The 21,093-nt window shown below is 43.4% G+C and overlaps 1 protein-coding gene across 4 annotated transcripts in view; it reads left to right on the top strand.

Moving 5' to 3' along the window:
• Nucleotides 1–21,093, top strand: part of TUNAR (transmembrane neural differentiation associated intracellular calcium regulator) — a 54,204-nt gene that overhangs the window by 5,344 nt on the left and 27,767 nt on the right. The window contains exon 2 of one of the 4 annotated variants that reach the window (XM_083503898.1): nt 4,739–5,010. The exons of 1 other annotated variant lie outside the window; for it this stretch is intronic. In XM_083503898.1, the coding sequence (XP_083360024.1) occupies nt 4,975–5,010 (36 nt within the window). In that variant the 5' untranslated portion in view covers nt 4,739–4,974. Of the gene's footprint in view, nt 1–4,720; nt 5,011–21,093 lie in introns of all 4 variants that reach the window. 2 more of the 4 variants (XM_083503896.1, XM_083503897.1) reach the window with 2 other exon arrangements.

The following is a 21,093-nucleotide window of genomic DNA, read 5'->3' as shown; positions in this document are numbered from 1 at the left end:
ATTTTGCACCGAACTGCTTTTTTCTAGTTTTAGTGTTATGCTATACATAGTTGAGCACTGGAGGCTTGAAGACTGTACGGCATTTTCAGCCACTATCTCTAAATCCTGAGGGTCTACTTCTTTTCCTTTCACGTTTTCAGGTGTACACTGATATTGACTGATGGAGTCTAATCTCACCAACTTTCTGAATCCATTTTTCTTCAAAGCCGAGACTGAGTTATACTAGAGCATTCCAAAAACGTGGCTTCTAAACTGAAGTGCAATTTAGTTAGGACAGTGGCTCCTAAACTGTGTGCCGTGTCACCTTCTGGCATGAGAATTTGAATGAGAAGTTGAACAATGGTAGTCAAGTTTCATGAGAGGTAGCTTGTCTATCACTTCCAACCTACACCCCTTGCTCCCAGAGCTTTTTTCCAGCCGGAACTCACCAGAACTCAGTTCCGGCACCTCTCAGGTGGGCGCCATTGTCATTATAAAACAAGAAGGGAGGCATTCATGGTGAGTCCTGGCACTTCTTCTTCTAGAAAAATAGCACTGCCAGCCTCCATGTATGACAGCTGCATATTTCTGCATTGCAGAGCGTTGAACTAAATGATCCACACAGTCCCTTCCAACTCTACAATTCTCTGACTCTATGACTGTAAAACATAGTTGTGTGTGTTCTTTTCACACTTTCCAGGCCTAGGCCCAGGCCCGGCCCATGCAGAGCTTATCTGAGACCAGGGTGAGAGTCCCCGGTCGGCTAGGAGGCACGGGGCATTCTTGTCATGAGTTGTGAAATGGTGCGGACGTTCTGATGGTTCTCCAAGGGGTGTGTGTGCGGAAATTCCAGGAATGGAGGCAAATTCTTCTTTGTTCTTCTTGAGGGCTGCTGACTGGAGGCTGTCATTTCTCCTGAGAAGGGCTTTCCAAGAAAAGCTATGTCTTCATGTAGTTATCTTGTAATCAGCTGATCATTGATGCTTGTAAAGACGTAAGCCCATAAGAAGAGCCTGCTGGATCAAGCCATCAAGTCCAGCATCCTGTTCTCACTAGGGCCAATCAGATGTCTGGATTTGAGCACAAGAGTGATCTCCTTTCCAGTGGTTTCTAGCAACTGGTATCTAGAAACATTGTTGCCTCCAACGTGGAGGGCAGAGAATAGCCATCATGACAAGGAGCCATCAATAGCCCTCTCCTCCATGAATTAATCTCATCCTCCTTGGAAGCCATCTAAATTGGTGGCCACCATTGCTTCCTGTGTGCAAAGAAATCACTTATCTGTCCCGACTCTTCCAATTTCCAGGTTCATTGGGTGTCTGTGAATTCTGGTGTTGTGAGGGAGGGAGAAAGGTTTTTCTCCATCCACTTTCTTTCATGCCACGCATAATTTTATAAACTTCTATCACGTCACCTCTTAAGTCCCAAACACTGCAATTTTTCTTCGTAGGAGAGTCACTCCATCCCCTTGGTTCTAGATCTTTTCTGACTCTGCGTTTTTGAGGTGAGTTGACCCATGCATGGCACTTCATAAGACCAAATAATCAGCTATGCAGCTATGCAGACCACCAGTCCCTTCAGAAAGTTACAGTTCCTAGAGTTCTCTGTGAGGAAGAGGAATTGACAACCACTATGAGAATTGTAGCTCTGAGCAGGAAACAGGGGTCTCCTAACAGCTCTCAGCACTCTGACTACAGCTTTTTCAATCAATTAATGAAAAAAATAAATTGCATTTGAATATTATCGTTTGTGTGTATGCATGTGTGTGTATGTGAAATTTTGGTGATGTTCTCATGGGTGTGGTGTAGAGTTTTGTTGCACTTAACCTTACTTTGAGGTGACTGATGGGGGAGTAGAGAGGGAGGCGAAATTAGTTTTTGTTTGCATTTTAATGGGGAAATTCCCAATTAACACTTCTTGAAACAACACGCAAAGTGAAACGTCGCTATCCTTTGGAATTCATACTGCTCTGAATTTTGCAATGCGGTTCTCCAGTCAAACAATATGTACCAAATATATATATTGGGCATGTATGTGCAGAAGAATACATATGTTAGTGAAAGCAGTATACAAAAATGTACTTTATCATGGGAAATTTCTTGCAGAAATGTGTTAGTTCATTATTAGTTAAAAGTACTTACAACAATGTGTTTATTAGGAGAATTTTGCACTTAAAAGCTGATGAATCTTCATGAGGATTTTCTTCTTCTTCTTGCAAATGCCACAGAAACGCGGAGAACTAAATTTAAGACTGGGAAAATGAAGACATTGGGGAAAACCAGCATTGGGAGATTCATATATGGTGCAAGCTGTTGGGCAAGTAAAAGCAGGTCTTGGGTTAAAAGGGCTTTACTGATCAGCACTGCCTGCAAAGCCCCTTGCACAACACTTCTCTGGCAGCAACAATCAGCTGTTTGTCAGCACTTGGGAAGAGTGTGCAGCTTATTGTTGGAGTGTGGAAAGAACTGCACACTTGCTCCCCACCCTGCAAAGGCAAAAATGGGTCACGTGATGTCATTGTGAAATCAGGTGTCAAACTTGACCTGTGGGGTATGAATGTGGAGGTAAGAATCTGGCCTACCACCCAGATCCTGTGACCCACCCCTGTTTCAGATAATCATAGAATTGTAGAGTTGGAGGAAAATATTATTGTTGTTGTTGTTGTTGTTTAGTCGTTTAGTCATGTCCGACTCTTCGTGACCCCATGGACCAGAGCACACCAGGCACTCCTGTCTTCCACTGCCTCCCGCAGTTTGGTCAAACTCATGCTGGTAGCTTTGAGAACACTGTCCGACCATCTTGTCCTCTGTCGTCCCCTTCTCCTTGTGCCCTCCATCTTTCCCAACATCAGGGTCTTTTCCAGGGAGTCTTCTCTTCTCATGAGGTGGCCAAAGTATTGGAGCCTCAGCTTCAGGATCTGTCCTTCCAGTGAGCACTCAGGGCTGATTTCCTTAAGGATGGATAGGTTTGATCTTCTTGCAGTCCATGGGACTCTCAAGAAAAATATTAGAATAAGAAATATGAAAGTACATGTTTAAATGTGATTTTTCCAGCAGTTTTTTTCCTGTATTATTGTTATTTGTTTGCATTTGAATGTGGAAATAGCAGCGAAGCCACTTATGAATGAATGCATGTGACAGTGACTAGCTCTAGAAATGGTCTGATGGCATCCATCCCTAGGTACTGGGCGCTGAAGAGTCTCTTTGCCTGAGCTTCTGGAGAGTCACTGTCCATCAAAATTAACAGTACTAAACCAATGGTATGATTTAAGGCAGTTCCATGGAACCCGGCTAATGTCTAAGAGAAATACTGCAAACTCCTCTTGAAATACTTACAGTGGTTGGGCTTTGAATGCGGCTTGCCGAATTTGGAAAGTAAACTTCCATTGGCTGCAATGCAGTGGTGGCAGATGAGCCAAACCATGTAATTTGGCTGAATTTTAGTCAGAATTCTTTGAACTTCCTTCCAAATTATTCAACTGTTTTACCTGAGCAGGAGCCTCACATTCACATTTACTTCATTTGCAACTTAATGAATGCATATTATTAGATACGTGAACATAAACTTGCAAGCAGCATGTGAATGTACTTTCCCTACTTGTGATTCGCAGCAACTGATATCAAGAGACATAGTATCAAGAGACTGATAGCCTTTTCTCCATGAATTTAACAAACAAACAAAATAATGGGGGGGGGGGATTCCACAAATGGAGAAACTGCCAGTGAGAGGAACCTGTCACTTGTCAGCGCCGATCAGGCAGCACTGCTTTTAGCATAACTACAAAGGCTTAATTTGTGTCTGAGCTTTCCAGTAGGTTTGAAGGAGATCTGGGCAAAACTCTATTATTGAATACTCTTCCGAGTTGGTGTGGAGCAACAACAGGCAGAGGCAAGGCATCAGTGTTGTGATCTGTGGCAGTGAGTTAGTAGGCCAGGGCCCCATGTTAAATTTCCAGCATCTTCAAGTGAAAGGAACAAGCAATAAGAAGATGTATGCCTGAGATGTATGCGTCTTCACCCCCCCCCCATCGTTCAGCCTAGACACTGAGGTCCAGCTCCAAGGGCCTTCTGGCGGTTCTCTCTCTGTGAGAAGTGAGGTTACAGGGAACCAGGCAAAGGGTCTTCTTGGTAGTGGCACCCACCCTGTGGAACGCCCTCTCATCAGATGTCAAGTAAATAAACAAGTATCTGACTCCAGAATCTCAATCACCTTGGTTATTCCCTCCCACTTCTCCATCACTCCCTCTCTTAAGGATCACAGTCCTTTGGTTCATCTCTCTTTTGAATTCAGAGTAAGCAGCCCCAGAGTGACTCGGGCAAATCAGCCTGCGGCCTTTTCTCTTGGCTGGAGGATTTCCCCTTTCCGGCGAATTTGTCGCCTCTCTTATCCCAACCGCTTTCTAAAGAGAAGGCAGAATTTCTAATGCTTGACCTAACACAGGTTAGGAAAGGAGAAACGGGGAGTTTCTTGTTTTAATCTTCTTTTAAAGCAGAGGGAGTCATTTGTCGGCAGTGCAAAACTGAGCTGCAATTACAAAATATGCACTATGTGGGAATTGGGAAAGTTTGTTCATTAGAAAATAATTGCCTCTTTGTAGGGGGGATGGGCAAAATTTTGTTGCAGTGGAGTAAAGGAGATGCAGCCTCCTCATTTTTGGTTAGCTACTCCAGAGCTTCACTAAAATACTTCTCTCTCTCTCTCTCTCTCTCTCTCTCTCTGTCCTCCTCCCTTTCCTTTGGAGTCTCTGATGACAGCACAGATCTCGGGATGAAGAACCTCTCCAGGCTGATTGGAAATGGCATTGCAGAGCTGAAACGTAACTGGAGGAAACATACCTCTCAATGAAGAAAGTACAATGCACTTGAAAGCTCTGAGTCCTGGTGAAGAATTCAAGCCTAGAGAAAACTTGTCCGCTTGGCTGGGAAGGATGGGTTGGACAATCTTCACGCATTCCAAAGGGAATCTGGATGCCATGCTGAGCTTAATCTCTGCAGCATGCTCGGTGATTTTCTCCTCCTGATGCATTGCATGGTAAGGCCATTTCTCTTCTCGTAGCAAATGCTAATTTCAGTTTGAAAGCATGTAGAACTGTGCTCGTCGTTTTCTTATTATTGTAATCAGGCATCTAGGTCCTCAATGCTTGTGGCTTAAATATTTTATGGTGGTTGTTTTTTTAAAAAATGAAAACATTGGCCAGGTTGTGATTTGTATTGTATTTTGAGGAGCAATATAAGATTATGGATTTGGTCCTGCTGTCACTTGTGTGTGGCTGAGTTCCATTGATTCAGCGGGACGTATACATGAGTACCTATGCATGGGATGGTAGTCTATAATAGCCTTGTTACAATGTATGACCAAGGTAATTTGGCTGTTGAAAAGTGGCCTTCTACTATCTCTGATCCCTGCATAAGACAAACTGGTAATAAAGAAGAAGACTTCTCTGGCTTTTCTGCTGTGTTAGACTTGGATTCTACAGATACTAGGCAGGTAAAGAAAGTTTGCGGGTGGTCACCACTCAACTTTATGACAATGAAACAATTTCCACAGCCATTTTCTCAGCACAATTACTGCAGGCTACATGTGCAACTGTAATTGCATGGAAAAAGTATTGCGTGAGCCATCGGTACACTGGTCCACCGTTGCAGCAATTTCCACGATTGTGGCAGTACTTTGTGCTATCACTCCTGTGGAGGAAATCACTGCAAAGTGCGTTTGTGAACTTTTAGTAAATGCAATATTTCTCCCTACATGATCATATGCTTGGAGGTAGCGAGTGTACAGCAAGTGACAACACACTAAAACAACAAAACATCCCTAAGCTACAAAATCAATTTAACATTAGCAACTATGCATAGTAGCCCATTCAAATGACAGCTCTGAGGACTGATGGGGTGTGTATAGGAGGCAGCGGGTCACCAGATTGTAGAAACAGTGGGATTTTCCTCTTTAGGACTGGAATCTTAATCAAACTTACGACAAACTCAGACTCACTGAAATCAAGTAGGTTTCTTTTTGATCAAGCTGAAGGTTCCCTTGAGGTAAAAATATATCATTCACACCGATGGATGCCTGTTGTAGTAGCATTTTGTTCCTATAATTTCTGGACATCAATATATTTTTGATTGGCTGGACAAGTCAGGCAAAAGTTGGAATACCTGAAATATTGATAAGACATTATGTATGTATTGTCCTGAGGAATCACAGTGTGAGCATGGGGGAGAAAGACATGAAGCGAAACTCCTTTGTTTGGACAGTCTGTGCATGAGTAATAAAGACAACATAGAGGTGTTTTGTAAGAGAATGGTTGCAGTGGTGTTGCGTCCTTTGCTGGCACCCGGGGCATGTGCGCATGCATGCACACGTACTGGGCAGGACTGGGGGCAGGGTGAGGAAGGTGAACAAAACTGGCTGTGCCAGCACAGCACTCAGCGCTGACACCATGGAGGGTTTGTGGGGCTGCTGTGCGCCGCTTGCCTGACCACCCACACAGGGCAGCCATTCAGCAAAGGGGCCGGGGACATGGTGGCAAGACAACCTTGGCAGGCAGGGTGGCACAGGGTGGCAAGACAACCTTGGCAACCAGCAGCAGGCAGGGTGGAACAGGGATCCCTGAATGGGTGCGCCTGGTTCACTAAAAGTTGTGTGCCAGGGCTACATCCCCTGTCCCCCCCCCCATGCTACATCCCTGACTGGTTGTGCCTTGCAGAATATGGAAGTGTTGAAATGTACAAGTCAAACAGTGACCCAGATGATGACATGGTGTGATTACAGACTGGGGCAGAGAGTCGGAAGTTATCAGAGCAGGAGAAATAAGGGACAGAGCAGAATGGTGTAAATAAATAATAAATAAATAATTTTTTATTTATACCCCGTCCTTCCCGGTTCAGAAAACCGGGCTCAGGGCAGCTAACAACAAATTTAAAACAACTGTGATACAACAAAAAACAGCATAAAATACAGTATAAAAGCATGAATAACAAGAAATTCAAAGTTCTAAAATCAATTTAGGGGGAAATCCATCCAATAAACATTAGGTGATCACCAGGGCTAGCTGGCTAAATTAGTCCTATTTGGGCCAGCAAGGAGGCCAGGGGGGAATTAGCTGTGGGATCCCAGAGCGGGTAATCTTCATAAAAAGGGGAGGGGGAGGGAAGGAAGGGGAATAAAAGATCAGGCTAAATTCAAATTGAAAGCCAAGAGGAATAGCTCTGTCTTACAGGCCCTGCAGAAGGAGGTTAAATCCTGCAGGGCCCTGGTCTCATGGGACAGAGCATTCCACCAGGTCGGAGCCATCACTGAGAAAGCCCTGGCCCTGGTGAAGGATAATCTGACTTCCTTAGGGCCCGGGACCTCTAAACTATGATTATTCATGGACCTTAAGGTCCTCTGCGGGGCACACCAGGAGAGCCGGTCCCGTAAATACGAGGGCCCTAGGAGAAGTACAAATGAATTAAAAGGAGGTTAGATGGGAAAGTACAGCAACTAGACTTGGGGGAGGTGCCATTTATCCTTGTTGTGGATGCGGAAGGTCCCCAATTCAGTTCCCATCACCTCCAGTTTACAGAAATGGGTAGTGGATAATGAGAAAGATCTCTGCCTCTCCCATAGACGTTGGAGAGCCACTGCCGGAAGTCTAATGACACTGTCTTAGATGCACTAATAAGGTGACCTGCTACAAGGGAGCTTCCTAGAACACAAGCAAAAGCTGAAGTGATGGGTGCTCTGTAACACATCATGCAGTTAAAGTACATGGCTTCCATCAAAGAATCCTGGAAATTGTAGTTTACTCCTCACGGAACTGCAATTCCCAGCACCCTTAATAAAAGTTCCCAAGATTCCTTGGGGGACGTCATGTGCTTTAAAGGTATGGGATGTAAGCAGTTGAGGATTAAGGACAGAAGGTTCTGCAGCAAAAGTCCAGGGAGGCAGTATATCTGAAGAGCTCTGCTGGATCTTCTTTTCCAGCATCCTGTTCTCACAGTCACCAACTGGATGCCTATGTAAGCAGAACATGAGGTCAACAGCACTGTCCCCACACTGATTCACAGCAACTGATATTCAGAGACATATTGACCCCAACAGTGCAGAGTGAACATAGTCACCCTGGCTAGTAGCCACTGATAGTCTTATCTGTTACGAATTTGTTGAACCCCTTTTAAAGTCAGTGGCCATTACAGTGGTACCTCGGGTTAAGTACTTAATTCGTTCCGGAGGTCCGTTCTTAACCTGAAACTGTTCTTAACCTGAAGCACCACTTTAGCTAATGGGGCCTCCTGCTGCCGCCGCGCCACCAGAGCATGATTTCTGTTATCATCCTGTAGCAAAGTTCTTAACCTGAAGCACTATTTCTGGGTTAGTGGAGTCTGTAACCTGAAGCGTATGTAACCCGAGGTACCACTGTACTATAGCAGGCAGGAGTGAATTTCATAGTTTAACTATTTATTATTATTATTATTATTATTAATCACTGTGTGAAGAGAGATCCCCTTTTGTCTTTTCCTGAATCTTCCAACATTCAGTTTCATTGGATGACCCCAAGTCCTAGTGTAGGCAGGAGAAAACTACTTATCCACTTTTTCTATACCATGCCCAACTTTATACACTACTATCATGCTCCCCCTTACTCACTTTTCTTTGAAACTAAGAAGCTCCAAATGTTTTCACCTTTCCTCATAGGGCATTTGCTCCAACCCTTTGGTCACATTGGTTGCCCCTTTCTGAACTTTCTCCAGCTCTACTCTCCCCTATTTGGTGAGAGGGCCAGAACTGTACACAGTGTTCCAAGAAAGAGGGCATGCTGTGGTTCTCAAGGAATCTAGGGTTGTACAGACACCTCTGGTGTTGGTGCAACATTGAAAAAGCATGGTTGGGAGAGGTGATTCCGAAGTTCCATCTGAGATGGTCCATTCACATGCACAAGTCACTACCAGTTCCTGGAGTGATCAAATCGTGAATGTGCTTGGCCCTTAGTCCTAAACCGAGATGGGGGGAAATATAGCTGCTTGTAGTACAGGCAACCCCCTAATTATACACATTCTTCTATGCAATCCTGCTTACTACACATATTTTTGCAAATACTTTTGCCTAATTGCACAATGCATTTTTTTGTATGTTAACTTCACTCATAGATACATACGCTTCCCCCCCATTTTGTACACAATTTTCGGTTGGAGAACCATCAGAGCAGTGCAAATTTCAAAGGATAGCTGCTTTGTGGTTCAGTCGTCCGTCCCCACCCCCCCGGAAATGTGAATCAGGCAGGTTCACATTAAAAAGTGTATTGAATTCCTTCCCCATTTATATGATGGTGCATACACAGTAAACCATTCACTAAGTTTTCTGTAGGACGCGAATGGCGCTGTGGGTTAAACCACAGAGCCTAGGACTTGCCGATCAGAAGGTTGGTGGTTTGAATCCCCGCGACGGGGTGAGCTCCCGTTGCTCAGTCCCAGCTCCTGCCAACCTAGCAGTTCGAAAGCACGCCAAGTGCAAGTAGATAAATAGGTACCGCTCTGGCGGGAAGGTAAACGGCGTTTCCGTGCGCTGCTCTGGTTCACCAGAAGCGGCTTAGTCATGCTGGCCACATGACCCAGAAGCTGTACGCTGGCTCCCTCGGCCAATAAAGCGAGACGAGCGCCGCAACCCCAGAGTTGGTCACGACTGGACCTAATGGTCAGGGGTCCCTTTACCTTTACCTATGTTTTCTGTGACATCCGAGTGCCCTCAGTGAAGGATCTTAAATACCACAAAATACCATTCCCTCTGAAGAGGATTTGAGAAGAGAGAGGTACCGATAATTCCATGAAAAGCACAAGAGAACAGGGCAGACTTTGCCTGGCCCTTTAGAAAGAATAAAGATGGTGTCAGGCGAACATGCCGAGCGTGTGAGTTCAAATGTTTAGGGGCCACCACAGAAAAAGCTCTTTCAACAATAGCCATCCATCTGACCTTTGGAGGTCTTTAAGCAGAGGCTTGACAACCATATGTCAGGAGTGCTCTGATGGTGTTTCCTGCTTGGCAGGGGGTTGGACTTGATGGCCCTTGTGGTCTCTTCCAACTCTACGATTCTATGATTCTATGACCTTCAAAGGACATAGGAGGAAAAGATCATAAATGAACCACATTTGAGAAAATCATTATTACAATTCTTATTTGTTTGTTTGTTTCATTTATGAATCCCATGAAGGACTTGCTGAAAAGGCGTGTCTTCAACAGGTGGCAAAAGCCCACTAGAAAAGGTATCTGAGGAAGTTGTAAAGGATAGGAACCACCACACTAAAGGACCGATTCCAACATTGGCGCAAACCCTGGATAGGATAGTTTTAAGCATTTCCTGTCGTTAGAACTGAACGTTGAGGCAAATTCTGACTTACGGCACTCAATCCAGTGAAAAGTGAGGTGAAGCTAACATGTGACTAAAAACAATTCATGTGAGTAAAGGTTTTGTCAAGTTGGGTTCCTTCATTGTCATGGCAGCAGTCATTAAGCTTGGGGCGTAATTCCTTTTTTTCCTCTTCTAAATAGAGTCACTTTAATAACATTATTTTTGCTCACGTAAATCTTTCCTTACTGTGTAATTACAGCAAGCAAACTAGGTCAATAACAGATATCTCAGTTTTTTAAGCTCTGTAAATGCATTATTTAGCAATCTTTTCCAACTGCAAAAGTTTACAATTAATTACAGGTCCAGAGGCACAAGTAAATATATTTCAACAGAAGCTCGTATTTTAATAATTTGTATATTTTTCATATAGTAAGAACTACGGAAAAGTTCAAAGTTAGAAGGGTCATTTACGCTCTCCAAAGCCCTGAACCAGTATGAGGGATCCAAGTGTAAGCAGTACTGCAATGTTGATAGTTGTTTTGTTTTTTTTAGGGGTGAGGTTCATAGTGAAGAACAATTTTGGGGTGGTATGTGATGTTTTCATCAAAAGGGATGAAAAACTGCCCTTTGCTATGAGATTGTGACTGTCCCCAAGTGCTACATCTCTCCTTGCGTGTCAATCCTGAAGTTGGGAGAACAGTAAATTAAGATCCAGACTCCCTGGGAGAACAGGTCTGCCACACATGACTCCTATTTTAATAGTACAGTGGTACCTCGGGTTAAGTACTTAATTCGTTCTGGAGGTCCGTTCTTAACCTGAAACTGTTCTTAACCTGAAGCACCACTTTAGCTAATGGGGCCTCCCGCTGCCGCCATGCCGCCGGAGTACGATTTCTGTTCTCAACCTGAAGCAAAGTTCATAACCTGAAACACTATTTCTGAGTTAGCGGAGTCTGTAACCTGAAGCGTATGTAACCCGAGGTACCACTGTACATTCATGAGAGTCAACCTTCAGCCAGAGAACTACCCAAGACAAGAGGCTTAAGCAAGCGCACATCTCATCTGGTCCTCCATACTGTGGTGTGATGTGTTGTATTTCCATTTGCACTATGGTAATTGTATTTTTATGCAACTTTAGCCAAAGCAAATAAGTACGGTATGCAAATCCGAGCCCCTTCTTTGAACTCTTTTTGAGAGATGCACCTTTTTTTAAATGATGGGTAAGTGACCAACTTTTCTTGATTTGGGGAAAGCTTATGAGCCCCTTGCTACAATGGCCAATGTGCAAATTCTAATTTGAGTACTATAGAGAAACAGGAATCCTGAAATAACTTGAGTTTCCCTTACACCAACACATATATTAAGGTTCGCATGTTACTGCTAGGTTCTAGAAGCAGGTCTGCATTTTACTTTGATTCTTGATTCATTACACATGCTCAACTTTCCAGTTTGTTCTGCAGATTAGTAGTGACATGCAAGGAGCTTAAAACTGAAGCCTTAGAAGTGGCTCTTGGTGATTTTCACTCTGAATATTAATTTATTTGTTGCTTTTTGGGTGAAGAGGAGACAGAGAAAACACTTGTGGAATGGTATTACTGGGGCGCAATTCTTTTATCTTGCATTAAGGAGATCAAGATTCCCCAGGCATCATGAGACACCCCCCCCCACACATATTTGAAAATGTGATTTTTGTTGGTGTTTAACTGAGTTTGCAACACATGATTCAAAGGTGTAGAGCAGGATTTGCTTACCTGTGGTGCTCCAGGTGTCCTTCATAGAATTGTAGAGGTGGAAGGGACCCAGGGATCATCTAGTCCAAGCTTGCTCCATCTTCCATGTGAGATAGTTGAAGATGGCTATCATTATCTCAACTCCTCCTCTTCTCCAGGCTAAACATACCCAGCTCCTTCAAGCGCTCCTCATAAGGCTTACTTTCCAGATCCTTGATCATCTTGCTTGCTCTCCTCTGCACATGTTCCAGATTGTCAACATCCTTCTTAAATTGTGGTGCCCAGAATTAGACACAGTATTCCAAGTGTGGTCTGAGCAAGGCAGAATAGAGTGGTACTATTACTTCCCTTGAGCTGGACACTATACTTCTGTTGATGCAACCTAGAATAGCATTAGCTTTTTTGCTGCTACATCACACTGTTGACTCATGCTGAGCTTGTGGTCTACTAAGACCCCTAGATCCTTTTCACATGTACTGCTGCCAAGCCAGGTGTCCCCCATCTTCTGTTTGTGCAGCTGGTTCTTCCTGCCTAAGTGCAGAACCTTACATCTGTCCCTATTAAAATTCATGTTGTTAGTTTAGAACCAGTTCTCCAATAGGTCCCGATTCTGTCTTCTACCCCTCCAAGTTTGGTGTCACTTGGAGATTGGATGAGCATCCTCTCAATTCCTTCGTTCAAGTCTTTTAAGAAGACGTTGAATAACAAAGGGTCCTGGACTTGCAGTACCCCACTTGACACTTTTCCCGGGATGTTGCGGAACCATTAGTCATTTCCAACTCACATCAGCCCCAACTGGCATGGCCAAGGACAGGAATCATGGGAGTTGTAGTTCAGCAAACATATGGAGGGCAAAAGGTTGACCTCTTCTGATGTGAAGAAGATGCAGATGTACTACTGTTCTTCCTTCTCGAAGCATCTGAGCTCATCCATCTGCCAACATAGTCGTTGTTATCTGCTGGTGTATCATTACCATTTTAAATGTATACAATTTTTTAGGTAGACACCTAAAATTTTAAGTGTATGCCTAAAAATGTATTTGTTGATACTCTTTAGAAATTTATCTTTATTTATTTATTACATCTGTGAAGCATCTTGAGCACACATTTTAAATATGTAAAGGTGACTGATATGCCCCCCAAAATAAATGAATGCATTTAGAAGCAAAGAAGAATGGGAAGGAGGGCATTGGAAACAAGACGGAACAGAGCATGAAGATTTTCTTATAAATGTTGAAAAATGAAAAAAGAAAAGAAAATTAAATTACATTAAAATTCAAAATTTAAAAGCACATTTGCTGTGATTATGCAAATGAAGTGGGGTTTCTGTAGGAATGCCTTAAAGCAATCCTAACCATGTTTACTCAAAAGTAAGTTCAATGGGACTTAGTCCCAGTTTAGTGGAGTCAGGATTGCAGCTTTAGGGCTTTTTGATTTTGAAAATCCCGAAAGACAAATCTAGAGCAGCATGTGTGTGTGTTTGTAACTTCTGTAGTTGGGTATTCATTGTGTGTTTATGCAGATTTTTGAGAATATCCATAAATAAATCCAATGTGGTAATGGAAAACTATCCTGCTGAGAAATATCAAAGAAAGGCCATTTATTATGTGAAATTGGTGCAGAATATTAATAGTGTTATTTGTGCCCAAACTTGGAAGATATGACATGAGCAGGTAATTGGTGCCTTTAATAAGGACACTGTAACTCTTCAATTGGAAGTAATCCCTCAAACTTATATAAAGAAGGGGGGAAATATTTGGGAAGGTGGGTGGGAAAGGTTCTCCAAAACAAATCAGAAAATGAAGGAAATTCAGTTGATCACTCTTGTACTATCAATAAAACATTTTATCCACCAGAGGGACAGCTTTTATTAAGGCACCAGGCTTTTTGGAGGAGAAGTAATTCTATAGCAGTACGTCCATGAAGATAAATTGCGCTGTGAAGTCTCTACCTGTGTGACTGGTGAATGCTGCTCCATGTGAAATAGCAGAAGACAATTTAAATGATGGAGAGCATTGTTTTTCAGCCAGTTTAACTAGATATGAAATTATTAGAAGACAGTTTAATTGAATACATTGTTCTTGCCAGATACAACACCTGAAAATATAAGCTGGGTATGCAAGAATGCAAGCATAAATTTAACTGCTTTTGCACCAACCTTGGCCTGATCTCCTTGCTGATTTTGGAGATGGAGGTTGCAATCCTATGCACACTTATCTAGGATAAGTCCCATTGAACTCTGGGGGGCTTACTAGGGCTCTGACATTATACAGCATACATTTGGGAATCCCAGGGCTTTTTGCATTGCAGTGAAAATCTAAACAGAGTTTGGTACCTATTCAAAAATCTAGGGGAACTGGGAAGGTGCATAACTCTCTCCACAAAGAGCCACTTCCCAGGAATAAAATGCCATGTTGCTGTGCATTTAATGACTCCACCTCCCAGGATAACCTTAGCATATGCCGAGCAGCATAGATTCTATTGCTGCCTGGAACAAACCATCATCACTCTGGAGCTTGTGAATTAAACCATCACAGGGTAGGACCAATTGTATAGGCCAGGAGTAGGAACCTGTGACCTGACAGATATTGCTGGACTCCAACTCTCCCTCCCGTAAAATTAAACCCATGGGTGCCAACTCCAAGTTGATGGGCATTGCCATTCAAATGGTGTGCGCACACGCCATGTCTTGTGATCGATTATGTGGGGTGGGGCTTGTCTGGGCCCCCCCAATATTGATGCCCCTGATTTCACCTGAGACTTCTGGAATGTCATCAAGTCCCATCAAGTTCTTGGTGACAAGAACATTCTGTGGGCAGCTAGATTGTCTATTTTTAAAAGTTTAAAAGGAAGAAATACATTTCAGAAGAACAGATGCAGTGCTGAAGCCCTCAGACTGCCTTGTAGTTACCATATTTTTCGCTCTATAAGACACACCAGACCATAAGACGCACCTAGATTTTGGAGGGAGAAAACAATAAAAAAAATATTCTGAATCCCAGAAGCCAGAACAGCAAGAGGGATTGCTGCGCAGCGAAAGCAGTGATCCCTCTTGCTGTTCCGGCTTCTGGGATAGCTGAGCAGCCTGCATTCGCTCCATAAGATGCACACACATTTCCCCTTACTTTTTAGGAGGGGAAAAGTGAGTCTTATAGAGCAAAAAATATGGTACTTTTTAAAAAAAGTTTGTATTTCCATGCAGCTGTCTTAAGGATTTCCCCAAAAAATCCACATGGAAATGGGTTGAAACAGCCTTAGCTCCACCCTAACTGGGATGGACCAGCTGTTAATGGGGGACACTCAACCCCAGCCTGTCTTCAGTTTCAACAAGCTAGCGTCCTGCCACTTCCAGTCAGTGCAGTACAATTTCTACTCACCAACTCATAACAAGGCAACTTGCCAATTACAAGTCTGTTACATAATTCTGCTATAGCACAAAAGCTGATTGTGAATTTAAATTATTTCTTTGCATTGATCTTCACTTCAGGCGTAGATGGAGAAAAATCTATAGAGCGTGCATTCTTTGAAAAAAGGAAACAAGCCAATTGCATTTTTAAAAATAAAATAAGAATAATAATTTGTCAGGCATCCCGTTACATAATTATGAGAACAACCCAGAGAACGCTTTGCCAGTACGAACTCTGTTGAAACTCAAAGTGCAGACAGAGCAATCAAAAAGGAAGTGGCGTATCCTTTGCATCCAGTATTGGATTTAAGCCCAGCTCCTCAAACCAGAGCGCCAATATGGAATCATCCTGAGAGTCCTAGGGCTGCCATATTTCAAAAGGTTGTTGAGCTTCTTCTTTTTTTCAGTTTTGAGCTATTTTCGAGAAATCGCCAAAATATTGACTTCTGACATGGGTTGCCATACAGTATGTCTGGATTTTTTCCAGACATTTCTGCGTTTTCAACCTGGAGAATGCTCCCAAGTGCCATTTTCCGGCAATGTCTGGGAAATTCCGGATGTATGGCAACCCGAACAACCCCCTGCAGTGCAGGAATCTCAACTAAAGCATCCATGATATTTTTTTAAAATCATAATTTTTATTGATTTTTCCACATTTCATCTTAATTTCATACACATACTCACAACTTATGTTATTTGCTCAGAATGAGCTTTGACTTCCTTCCGTCTCTCTTTCTGACATCCCTATGACATTTAACATATCTATTGCATTCCCATAATCACTTCTTTATCATATATTAGCCTTAAGAAATCACATTCTTATTTGTAAATATTTAAAAATAAATCAGCATCTTAATTTCTCATTACAAAACATTTCACGTTAATGCTACAAACGTTTTCATATGAGTACAATTTTCTTTCATTACGTTTCCGAGCACAATTCAAAGTGCTGGTGTTGACCTTTAAAGCCCTAAACGGCCTCGGCCCAGTATACCTGAAGGAGTGTCTCCATCCCCATCGTTCTGCCCGGACGCTGAGGTCCAGCGCCGAGGGCCTTCTGGCGGTTCCCTCATTGCGAGAAGCAAAGCTACAGGGAACCAGGCAGAGGGCCTTCTCGGTAGTGGCGCCCGCCCTGTGGAACGCCCTCCCATCAGATGTCAAAGTGATAAACAACTACCTGACATTCAGAAGACATCTTAAGGCATCCCTGTTCAGGGAAGTTTTTAATGTGTGATATTTTAGTGTATTTTTGGTTTCTATGGAAGCTGCCCAGAGTGGCTGGGGAAACCCAGCCAGATGGGCGGGGTACAAATAATAAATTTATTATTATTATTATTATTATTATTATTATTATTATTATTATTATTATTATTATTTCAAATAATAAATAAATTTGCTCCAGTCCTTTTGGTATTTTTCTTCAGGTCGATTCCTAATCCTCCCCGTCAACTTTGCCAACTCCACAAAAGCATCCATGATAGATGGCCACCCAAACTCTGCTTAAAAACCTCCAAGGAAGGAGAGTCCACCCCATGAAGCAGATTAGGCTGAAAGTGAGGGAGGGTGTGGCCCTAGGTCACCCAGTAAGTTTCATAGGCAAGTGGGGGATTTGAACCTTACTCCCCCAGGTCCTAGTCTGACACTCTAACCACTGTACTACACTGGTTCATGGTAAGAGTATTTACTCACAGAGGAGACCCACTGAGTTCAATGGATTTACTCAGTGAATATGCTTAAGATTACAGTTGGGCAACCCAATCCTATGCATATTTGCTTCAAATTAAGACCCATTCAATTCATTTGGGACTACTCCCAAGTAAGTTTCCATTGGGCCACAGCCTTAATTAGTGCGGAAAACAGTGTAAGGGAAAACTGCAATTGATGAGACTAAGAATTAAGACCACAACAATTTATTTTCAAAGCTATTTTGATTCTGGTGTGTTCACAGCCATAACTAAAGAAAAGAACACTAAATATTATCTTTCATCCAAACAAAGAATGGCAGCTTCTGTTAATTAAATTATAATCAGTTTCACACTTTCCTTAGTATCTCATGAGAATAATCTATATTGAATTTTTTGTGAGATGCAAATTTACTTAAATGTAATCACTTAATTAATCAGTTAAAAGTCAGGTAATAGTGCAAGCCTGGACATGTCTAATCAGAAGTAAGTTCTGTTTAGATTATTATTGTCAGGGGCAATGCAGCAATAAATCACACAGAGTACATAAAGTTAACTCTTTCTTAGAAGAAACAAGGTCTCCTCAGGAGTGTCAGGGCTAATGAGCACAGCAACTCTTCTGGGTAGGTCTTGCCCCTATGAGGCATTTGTGGAGACTGAAGGTCCCCATCTTCCCACAGCTGCCTAAGTCTCCTCCTTTCCCAGATTTTCCCCAAGCAACCTGAGACTACGCCAGTGTGCTTGCCTTTGCTCCTCCCACTTCATCCCTTTCCTGGTTCCGGGCAACCAGGGGAGGGGAGGGGTTTTTTTGCAGAAGGAGGAAGAGACACCCTTGCTTCTTCACCGGCCTAACTCATCTTTGCCTCTTGGCCTCCCTCCTCTCTTGCTTCAGCTTCTGTCTCTGATTCTGGACTTATCTCTGCCCCAGCCTCTTCCTGCTCACTAAACCTGGTTACCTTTTCAGCTACCAACACTTCCTCCTTCCAGTCTTCTCCCTCTTCTCCCCCTGACCACTCATCATCATCTCCGGGCTCTGAACCTTCTTCCCTTGTGGGTTGGGATCTGTGTCCTTCAATGGCAATTAATATAGACCTCCTTAGCCCAATTAGATTTTAGTTTATGACTTGCTGTTTAGAATTAAACTCTTCCATATAACCAATAATCTGGAGCAAAACTAAACTAAATTTAGTTTAGCTAGTTTTTTGAATTTGCGCTTCCAGGTGCCTCAGGAAACTCAAAAGGAGAGCAAGCCTCCAAATAAATCCTTTAAACTGCAAGGGGAATACCTCCTTACATTTTAAATCAGTGGTGACAGCAGTGCAGGGCTTTGTTGGATGTCTGGAGTAAGGAGGAGGATTCTGGTTGGCTCCAATCTTTGGAGCAAGCTTCTCCAGAGGCGGAGCTACCTGCTCTGGCACCCGGAGCGGTGTGGGGGCGGGGTTAGCCGCCCGCATGGCGAGTGTCCCTAGCCTTCTGCCTCCAGTGTGGTGAGTGTCAGGGGAGGGGCACTGCTAGCCTCCCGCCACCCTTGGTGAGCGTCTGGGGTGGCGGGTGGCGATGTCGCCCCCCCCAGGGATGGCACCTGGAGCAGACCGCACCCCCCAACACCCCTCTTCCTCTGCCAGTGAGCCTCTCCAGTCCACATCCAACAGATCATACAGTGGTACCTCGGGTTACATACGCTTCAGGTTACATACGCTTCAGGGTACAGACTCCGCTAACCCAGAAATACTGTTTCAGGTTAAGAACTTTGCTTCAGGATAAGAACAGAAATCGTGCTCCGGCGGCACGGCGGCAGCAGGAGGCCCCATTAGCCAAAGTGGTGCTTCAGGTTAAGAACAGTTTCAGGTTAAGAACAGACCTCCGAAACGAATTAAGTACTTAACCCAAGGTACCACTGTACTTAGTTTGGAACACAGACATGCAGATTAGGTTGCACAGCTGCACACTTTTCCAGAACACAATTCCTTTCAACTTAAATGTATTTATTTAAATAATTTGTATCCCACTTTTTACTGTATGCCTCCAAGTGGCTAACACCAACCCACCATGCAGTATACAAAATTTAAAACATAGATGAAAGCAATAGATACATCAGAACAATGTCATGGTGAAAAGAGCGCCTGAAATAGAATTGTTTTAACCTGGCATATGACATTTAGGAGGGGCAAGCCTATCTGACTTCTAATGGGAGAGAGTTCCATAGATTTGAACCCACTACAGTGAAGGCACAGCTTTTTGTTACTTGTGGGTATCGCCAATTGGTTTACCAGGTGACCTAAGATTAGGCTCTTAGGGGAAGAGAGAGATGCTTATTGCAAGGTAATGGCTTAATTTCGAGAGGAAAGGTAATAAACACAGATGTTCAGAACACTTGTAATTGCTTGTTTAATTTAGAATGGCAATTTCCCCATATGCAGAAGATGATACAAAGCCCTTTACACTTAAGTGTCATTCTGACACGCATTTGGAATAGAGGGAATCAGTGGCAGGAAGCAGAGCAGCCAGGAGGAGATGACTGCCCTTCTATGTGGCTGAATGAAGTATGCTACGCTGGAGGAATTTACTCAACGGTGCCTGCATTTCTATGCTTGCTTGCTTTTTTCTTCTTCTTAATTATTGTGCCCTTAGTGTTCTTAATTGCATTTGTACACTTTTGTATTTTTTAAAAAATCCGTTTGCATAGTTGTTTTTGTTGGGTACCTTGGCCTTCTCTCTTTCTCTCTCTCTCTCTCTCTCTCTCTCTCTCTCTCTCTCTCTCTTAAAGGAAAGTTCACATGTAATTCAAACACATTCATGATATTTCAGATTTTTGCATGAGAAGTTCTTCCAGGGACATGAAAGGCCTTGCTGAGCTAGACAAATTGGTACCGTTGTAATATTCTTACCTAATTCTTTAAACAATTTTGCAAGAGCCAAGTAATTTCATTTCAACATTTTTCTAACATTCATCAATTTTATAAAACAATCCTGGTAATAAAAAGAGAAATAAAAACAATCCGATCTTCATCCAGCGTCCCTTCCTCCTGGTCCCGGGTTTTGCCCTTTTTATCCCATCCTGAAGCACCACTTTAGCTAATGGGGCCTCCTGCTGCTGCCACGCCGCTGGAGCCCAATTTCTGTTCTCGTCCTGAAGCAAAGTTCTTAACCTTAAGCACTATTTCTGGGTTAGCAGAGTCTGTAACCTGAAGCGTATGTAACCTGAAGCGTGTGTAACCCGAGGTACCACTGTATAACAAAGGCGGCATTTTTTCATCTCTGCCAAGCTAAGCAGTTGGTCCCTTACCTTTCTCACCCTGCCCTAGCCACTGTGATCCATGTGACGGTCACCTCCAGGCTTGATTATTGTAACTCACTCTACGTAGGGCTGCCCTTGAGACTGACCCAGAAACTCCAGCGGGTGCAGAATCCCACGGCGAGACTCCTTACGGGGTCCTCACCACGGGATCACATTCACCCAGTGCTATACCAGCTGCACTGGCTCCCGGTGGAGTACAGGATCAGGTTTAAGGTGCTGGTTTAAACCTTTAAAGCCCTATACAGCCTAGGACCCCCGTACCTACGGGACTGCCTCTCCTGGTATGTCCCATGGAGGACTTTACGGTCTTCAAACAAAAACACCTTGAAGGTCCCAGGCCACAGAGAGCTTAGGCTGGCCTCAACCAGAGCCAGGGCTTTTTCGGCTGTGGCCCTGATCTGGTGGAACACTCTGTCACAAGAGACTAGGGCCCTGCGGGACTTGACATCTTTCCGCAGGGCCTGCAAGACAGAGCTGTTCCACCAGGCCTTTGGCCAAGGCACAGTCTCACCCCCTTTCTCCTTCTGTAATCTTCATAGAACTCCAACCCGATGGTTGCCATTAATTTGATTCTGAATTGATTCTAGAATGTATTTTAATTAACTGACTGAGCGATTTTATGCACACTGTGCTATTTTTACCTGCTGTTAGCTGCTCTGAGCCCTGCTTTGGCCG

Source organism: Podarcis liolepis (genome assembly GCF_965112155.1).
Source record: "Podarcis liolepis genome assembly, chromosome: 1".
NCBI classification, from domain to species: domain Eukaryota; kingdom Metazoa; phylum Chordata; class Lepidosauria; order Squamata; family Lacertidae; genus Podarcis; species Podarcis liolepis.
Note: the sequence above shows the minus strand (reverse complement) of the source record. Positions and strands in the feature narration are given on the sequence as shown.